The 6956-nt window shown below is 64.1% G+C and overlaps 2 protein-coding genes across 2 annotated transcripts; both read right to left on the bottom strand.

Annotated features, from left to right (window-relative positions):
- Positions 1–290: 290 nt before the first annotated feature.
- On the bottom strand, positions 291–5155 carry SHC1 (SHC adaptor protein 1). The gene is made up of 12 exons (XM_010727205.2): positions 4458–5155; positions 4191–4261; positions 3739–3802; positions 3460–3579; positions 2964–3017; positions 2778–2829; positions 2467–2593; positions 2189–2357; positions 1926–1986; positions 1654–1821; positions 1294–1556; positions 291–1120 (listed from the first exon to the last, which is right to left on the bottom strand). The coding sequence occupies exons 1-12, from the start codon at positions 5058–5060 to the stop codon at positions 992–994; spliced, it is 1881 nt and encodes a 626-aa protein (XP_010725507.1). The 5' UTR covers positions 5061–5155; the 3' UTR covers positions 291–991.
- Positions 5156–5344: 189 nt separating this feature from the next.
- Positions 5345–6486, bottom strand: LOC116217685. Its single transcript, XM_031557610.1, has 2 exons — positions 6175–6486; positions 5345–6086 (listed from the first exon to the last, which is right to left on the bottom strand). Exons 1-2 carry the CDS (start codon positions 6269–6271, stop codon positions 5569–5571), a joined length of 615 nt encoding a protein of 204 aa, XP_031413470.1. The 5' UTR covers positions 6272–6486; the 3' UTR covers positions 5345–5568.
- Between the last annotated feature and the right edge of the window lie 470 nt (positions 6487–6956).

The raw sequence follows: 6956 nt of genomic DNA, 5'->3' as shown, positions 1-6956 counted from the left end.
CGCACGGCGCGCCGGAAGCGGAAGTCGCGCCGGGACCGGAAGTTGCACAGAGACCAATCGCTGCGCGAGGGGCGAGGCGTGGGGCGAACCACGTGCGTGACGTGGGAGGAACCACGAGCAGCGCCCGCGGAGGGGAGGGAAGGAAGGAAGGAAGGAAGCACGGGAAGGGGCTCCGGGGGGTGGAAGGAACGATGTTGACGGCTCGGAGAGGGGCGGAAGGAACCACGTGCGAAGCCCGAAGGGGCGCACGGCCGCCACCCGCCCCCAGCCCCAACACAGCAGCCGCAGCGTAAAGAAATACCAACTTTAATACGAACCGCCGGATCCTTTGGTTATAGCGGGGCCGGGGCGGGGCTGCGCTTTGGCTTCGGGGGGTCGAGGTGCATGCAGTGGGGCCCGGCCAGCTCCGGCAGAGAGGGAGGTGCCCGAGAAGGGGCTTGGCAGGGCCTGGAGGGCACGGGGGAGCCGTCAGCCCTCGCCCCCTGCCCGGCTGCATTGCATATATGTGTGGGACCTGCGGGGTCAAGGCACATTACACATAAAGTGATCGGGTACATTCGGTGCGCGGCCGGCCGGGCCTTGTGCTTGGGGAGCAGAGCGCAGGGCCCAGCCCTGGGTGAGCCCCCCCCGGGGCTGATGCTGCTCACGGGACGAAGCCCAGCCGCCCCCGGTTCCAACCGGGCTGGAGCAGGGCCCGGCCCCGGGCTCGTGCCCCAGCGGTGACACCGTATGGGGCCGGGATTTGGTACGAGCGGAGCAGCTGCGCGAAGGCTGGAGCTGGGAGGAGAGGAGGGGGCTTTGGCACCACCAGCCCCCGGCCCCGCAGGCAGCTCACACCACGCTGCCCGCACCCCAGGGCCGCCAGCTTCGTGTGGTGGTGGGAGGGTGAGGCCCATCCCCAAGGCAGTCCACGCTCAGCCCCGGCTGAGTCCAAGTGCTCCCCAGGGTGGGAAGCAGGGCTGGGGGGGAGCGCACCGAGGCCCCCAGGAGCTCACAGTCTCCTCTCCACCGGCTGCTGCAGGCACATCTCGCTGCCAGCTGAGATGATGGGCAGGTGATTGTCCATATGGTAGCTGATGAGGTGACTGACGCTCTCAAAACGGTGATCTTTTGTCCGGACCTGGAGGGATAGGGAACTCAGAAGGCTGCTGATATCCCCGGGAGTTCCCTCCATGCTCCGCCAGGCCTCCTCCACCCCCTAAGCCAGCCCAGAGGTGTCCCCAAGGTGGGTTGTGGTTCTTATAGCGGTGGGGAGATGTGTGACCCCCAGGCTTTGGGGTTACAGGGACTCACCACTCCTTCGGGGTCAACGAGCAGCAGATGCTTGGGCTGCCCACCCTGCAGGCCGGTCAGCACGTACTGCCCGGGGGTGGTGGTGCTCTCCCTCACCAGGAAATCTCCGTTCACCTTCAGCAGTTTTTCAGCCTCCTTGCGGTTCATCTTCCTGTGATACCACGGCTCCCTCCTCAGCTGCTCCTCCATGGAAGCCACAACCTGGGCAGGCGGAACGGTCACGGGCACAGACTGGGGGGCACGCAGGGCATCTTCAAATGGCTCTGCAGGAGAAGAGGAGGGGGGGGGTCCATCACTCAGCCCACGCATCCAGGACAGACTGCACAGCCTGGGAACGACCACAGCTGCTGTCCCACTCACTCATGTCGAAGAGGTCTCGCTGGGCACTGCCGTTGGCTGTTGCAGGGCTGCCTGCAGCTGCTGCTTGGCGTGTCTTGTCCACGTTCTGCACGTTCACATAAGATGGGTCATCAAACAGGTCCGTGCGGCCGGACGCACCCGCTGCAGGTGGGTATTTCTCTCTTCCTGCTGCAAAGAGAGCTACGGTCAGCAGTGCTCCGGCACCAGTGCTTACTGCTGGAGCACTTTGGGACCAGGAAAGCATACGGGGACAGCCACATCCATCACATTACCTTGAGCGGGACCGTGCTGCTTCCGGGGGTCGAATTCCCCACCAGACGTCTGGCCAACAGGCTGCAGAGAGGCACATGGTCAGCCCAATGGATCTTGCTGCACTCTCAGCCCTCCCCAGTCCCCAGTTTGGGCTGCCAAAGGTGCTGGACAGAAGCGTGGCGTGGATTTTGTGCAGCCCACAGCCCCATGGGGGTCCCTGCATCTCCCCTGGATAGCAGAACCTCCCCAGCAGCTCCCTGCAGAGACGTGCTCAGCGCCTTACCAGCGTGGCCCCCAGGTGATTGGGGGTCTGCGCAGCCCCATCCCGCAGCCGCATGTCCACAACCCCCCCGATAGGAGGCTCCTTGCCAGGGAAGTCGTTGTAGTACTGGTGATCTGGGGCAGGCTCCTCCTCCTCCTCATCCCAGGCTGAGCCATCAAACCCTGCCATCCTGGGAGGGCACAGCACAGCTGCACAGCTGAACAGCTGACAGCAGCCAGGGCTGCGTCCCTTCCCAGCACCAAGAGACCTCGGGCACCCCCATCTCTCCCTTCCCTTACCTGTCGTGGGGTGTCACCAGCTTTGGGGGGTTCTTCAGGTACTGCTTGAAGCGCAGCTCGAAGGCTTGCCCAATTGTGCTGATCACATCCTGGGCCAAGCCCTCAGGGCACTCCAGGATATGGCAGGCTGGGAAGGGAACAGCAAGATGAGAGCAGAGAACCTCAGAGTTTAAACCCTGCACCCCTTGATCCCACCCTGTGCACCCCGGAGATTCCCTGCAGAGGCCCAATTCCCACTCTGCACCACTGTGCTGCACCAAATCTTCCCCAGAATGGGGCTCTTGCAATTCCAGCCTCAGCAGCAGCCTCACCTCTCTGGTTGACGGGATCTTTGGCAACGTAGGCAACATACTCAGCTGTGTCCTGTGGGAGAGGGTGGTGGTGAACCAGGGCTGCTGGCGAGCACAGTGCCTGACTGAGACTTTGGTGAGAAGGCAGGAGAGGCTCTGATCCCCAGCACAGTGTAGGATGTGCAGATGGGGAACCTCTGTACTCACCGGGTCGCCCCCAGAAGCGAAGGAGATGGACTGCATGTGATGGTTGGCAATGATCTGCAAGACAGAAGCACCGTTAGGTGCAGCTCCTCGGTGCCCAGCCTGGCACATTTTCCTAGGGACTGGCCCAGTGTGGAGATTACAAGCTTCAGGAGCCCTGGCTACGAGCCACAGGCAACCAGAAGAAGGGCTGAGACACCAGCAGAGCTACTGAGACCTGGATCAAAACTAAGAGACCTCCAAGGCCGGGGAACTTGGGTCTCGAGGTCTAGAGGGACAGATCCCACAAGGCATTCAGGGTATTGCTCAGATCCCTTTGCCACCAGGAACGGGTGGGGTGGGACATTCTGGACCAGGAGATGAGCGCTCAGCAGGAAACACGGGCACCCACACGTCCCCAAGGAGAATGGGAACAACCCCAGCAGGGCCTGGAGGGGATGCACAGATCCCTGCTCGTTTGAAGTCAGCAATGCAGCCCCCAGCAGCTCCCTGCTCTCACCTGCTTGCAGTCAGAGGCCATGAGGTTGAGGCTGCTGGTGGAGATGGTCAGGGTGATGGGCATGCCGGCGAACTTCAGGTTGCTCTTGCCCAGGATGGAGTTCAGAGAGCGGCCGCAGGGCTGGGGGAAAATGGCAGCACTGAGCAACTCATCTCCACCACCGCTCCAGCTGAGCCACGGGGGCAATCAGATCCCCGAGGCACTGCTGGCTGCATTACGATTCAGCTCTCAAAACACCAAAACGCTCCCACCAGCAGCTCTCCCCAGGTCCAACCTCACCTTCCTCCTCCTCACTGCTCCTTTGGCACCAGGCACAGCCTCACACACCAGGCCAATGGCCTCCCTGCAGGGAGCAAAGCAAGGTGTCAGCTTGGGGGTCCCCGTTGTCCCCTCCTGCACCAGCACAGGGACAAAGCTCTGCTATCATTGCCATGTTTATGGGGCACTGCTGGGTAGAGGACACAGGGACCGGTGCAGAAGGGACAGGGTTAAGCGAGAAACAAAAGGGAAGCCTCGGGCAGTGCAGGCTGACTCCCAGACCCGGCGGCAGGGACGGGGGAAGAGCGAGCTGTTAATATTTGATGCAGCTGCAGGAGTGCTTCCTGCCTGACCAAGCTCATTGACAGGCTCATCGATCTCCAGGCAGCTTCCTCCATGGCTGCAGACAGCCCGGTTCCACCTCCGCACCCACCCCAGCAGCCCCAGGTCCCCAACACAGCCCTGGGGCTCACCTGGTGACCTGGGTCCTGGTGTTGAAATCCAAAGCCCTCATGGACTGAAGGACTTCTACACAGCCCATGTACTGTGGAGGAGAGCAGGGTCAGCACTGGGCTTGGCTCAGTTTTACTCCCCCACCTCCTCCCCATGCAGCCCACAAGCAGGGAGAGGACAGGTCCCCACAAAGCCCACACTGCGGTGTTCGTCTCCACCCGCAACAAGCACGCCTGGAGCCCCCCCCAGAGCCCACCCCCATCCCTCAGAGATGCCCCAGCACTCACCCTGACGTGGTAGGAGACCCCAGGACCCATGACCTTGTCATCCGGGTGCAGCCAGCCACGCGTGGGCTTATTGACAAAGCTGCCGTGGCGGGTCCATTCATCACCACCCAGCTGGCCGCCTTCCACCCGCGTCCTCTTCGCACAGCTCAGCTTGTTCATATCCTGGGAACAGACAGTGACAGGTCCCACTGAGCTTGGGCTGGCTGTTCCCCCCGGTGCCGGTGTGAGCGTCCCGGTCAGGACGGGCTGCCCCGAGCTCCCGGCATCTTTGAGGCTGCCGGCCGATGAGCCCCGCAGGCTGAGCAGGTTGGCGGGGTTCGAGAGCTTCAGGTTGGCCATTTTGGGGAAGAAGGAGCAGAGGGTGGTGGGGCTGTCCTCCGACTCGGACGAGAGCTCCCCGAGAGGCAGCATGGGGCTGAGGGAGGAGGATGACAGGGAGCCAGGCAGAGACCGCGTGCCTGCGAGGGACTCCACCGGGGATGCCGGGGTCCCCAAGGCTCCCACCGCCTCCTCCAGGGAGGAGACAGACTCGTTCCTCAGGTGGCTGTATTTGCTCTTCTGCAGGAGATCCATCGTGGAGAGAGGCGAGAAGGGCTGGCGCATGCCCACCCCTCACAGCAACCCCACGGAGCGTCTGAGCGCCTACAGCCTCCTGGAATCCTCCCCCGGGCACCGGTCGAGGCCGAGCTCTGTGCCTGGTGCCCACCAGCCCCGCATGGCTCACGAGAACACGCAGCAGGGGCTGCCCAGCTCCACGCCGTCACAGCCGATCGATAGCAACCAGCGTCAGCAATCCGGACAGATGGAGAGCAACCCCTGCTCCGGGTGCGGAGGGGAGGAAGCGAGGCTGTGGTTACACCCTGGGGCCGCACGGAGCAGCCGGCGAGGGGGCTCAGCACGCAGCTGGGAGCTCCTCAGGCCCCACTGCCCCTCGCTGCTCCCGAACCGGACCCACGACGAATCCCATCGTCTTCAGCAGGGGCTCAGCTCAGCTCCCCGTGCCCCACAGACGAGTCCTGAACCGCTGCCCCGCCACCCCTGCCGGCTCGCTCTGGCCCCTGTGCTCGCAAGCGGTTGCCAGCAGCTCAGAGGAAATCAAAAGCATGAATATTTAAAGCCCTGAGACAAGGCAGCCACAGAGCACATCCGAGCCCAGCCCAGCCCTGCTCAGAGCACGGTCCAGGAGCAAACAAGGTCCTTCTGTGGCGGCCGGCGTTACGCGAGCCACGTGCCGGCGGCGGGCAGCTGCTGTTGGCTCTCCGGGATCGCCGGGGGGAGCGACGCCTGAAGCTGGGGGGGAACGCGATGCCAGCAAGCCTCGGGATGCAGGGACGTCCAGCTCAGCTCCAGGCTGGCAGAGGAGGAGGAAGACAGCCAGGAGGAGGATACAGGTGGGCGCAGCGAGGGAGAAGCCGGGCTCAGCGCGGGGCTGCGGCACGGAGCCGCTGGGAGCCGCCAATGGCTGCTGCTTCCCGCATCCCGGCTCCTCCCGGAGGGGAGAAGGGGCTGCCGCTGATCGGAAGGGCTGTGCTGACTCACAGGCGGAGGAGCCGGCGCTGCTCCGCTCTGCGGGGATGGGGAGGCAGCGCAGGAGGGGCTCGTAGGGAGGGGTGGGGACCCAGCGAGGATCTGGAGCAGAAAAATCAAGGTCACAGGCGGAGCTAGCGGGAGCTGGGGAAAAGCCAGAGCGTGCCGCCGGCGCCAGGGCAAATCTTACCCACTCCCACAGCTGGGCAAAGCCCCGTTTTCTGGTGGGGGGCACTGGGGCAAGTCTGCCCTCTCCCCCTTCTTCCCCACCTGACGCAAACCAGCATGCCGATGGGGGAGCTCAGAAACCCCCCTCCAGCCTCTCGGGGCTGGAATGAGACGGTCTTTAAGGCTCCTTCCAACCCAAGCTGTTCCACGATTCTTCTGCCCCCCCCCGGGGGTCTCCGGGCCCCTCTGACCCACGCCGGGCTACGTGGGCCGGGTCACTCCCACAGAACCCTACACCGAGCTGAAAGCAGAGAAAATCCAGCCCGAGGGAAGCGCTCACCCCGCTCAGCCCCAGCACAGGGGTGGAACCTCCCGTCCTGCTTCCCAAACGTTGACACGCAGCCCCAGAGACAGGGAAACGGAGGCAGGGAATAGCCCGGAATAGCTGGGATCCCACACGGTGTGGGGCTCCGGCGCCAGCGGGTCCCACAGCCCATCATCAACCCCCACCTCGGTGCTGCAGGAGCCGTCCCACGAAGCGCTCCGTCCCCCCCGGGGGCCCCGCGGCCGCTCAGTGCCATGACCTTCCCATGGCCTGCAGCAAGATGGCCCTGAAGAAAGGCAGGAAGCCGGGGCCGGGGAGCCAGGAAGCAGGACCCGCCAGCCCTGCTCTGCTGGGCGGCGTTAGGGAGGCTCAAGGCAGCGGTGTTTGCCCCCAAGGACCTGACTGGTTCGCAGATGTGGGGCTGGGGGTCCCACCTGGCACATTACCCACCGCATAAAGGCTGCAGGCCTCTGCAAACT

This window comes from Meleagris gallopavo, unplaced genomic scaffold, assembly GCF_000146605.3.
Source record: "Meleagris gallopavo isolate NT-WF06-2002-E0010 breed Aviagen turkey brand Nicholas breeding stock unplaced genomic scaffold, Turkey_5.1 ChrUn_random_7180001874665, whole genome shotgun sequence".
Classification (NCBI taxonomy): Eukaryota; Metazoa; Chordata; class Aves; order Galliformes; family Phasianidae; genus Meleagris; species Meleagris gallopavo.
This window is presented reverse-complemented; position numbering and strand designations above follow the sequence as displayed.

Excerpts from the sequence above, each read along its gene's own strand:
- SHC1 (XM_010727205.2), bottom strand. The coding sequence starts at position 5,060 with ATGCGCCAGCCCTTCTCGCCTCTCTCCACGATGGATCTCCTGCAGAAG. Across the intron at positions 3,580-3,738 it reads GAGCAGTGAGGAGGAGGAAG|CCCTGCGGCCGCTCTCTGAA; the intron begins GTGAGGTTGGAC and ends ATTTTCCCCCAG. Across the intron at positions 3,018-3,459 it reads TGGCCTCTGACTGCAAGCAG|ATCATTGCCAACCATCACAT; the intron begins GTGAGAGCAGGG and ends TCTGTCTTGCAG.
- LOC116217685 (XM_031557610.1), bottom strand. The coding sequence starts at position 6,271 with ATGCTGGTTTGCGTCAGGTGGGGAAGAAGGGGGAGAGGGCAGACTTGC. Across the intron at positions 6,087-6,174 it reads TTGCCCAGCTGTGGGAGTGG|ATCCTCGCTGGGTCCCCACC; the intron begins GTAAGATTTGCC and ends TTTCTGCTCCAG.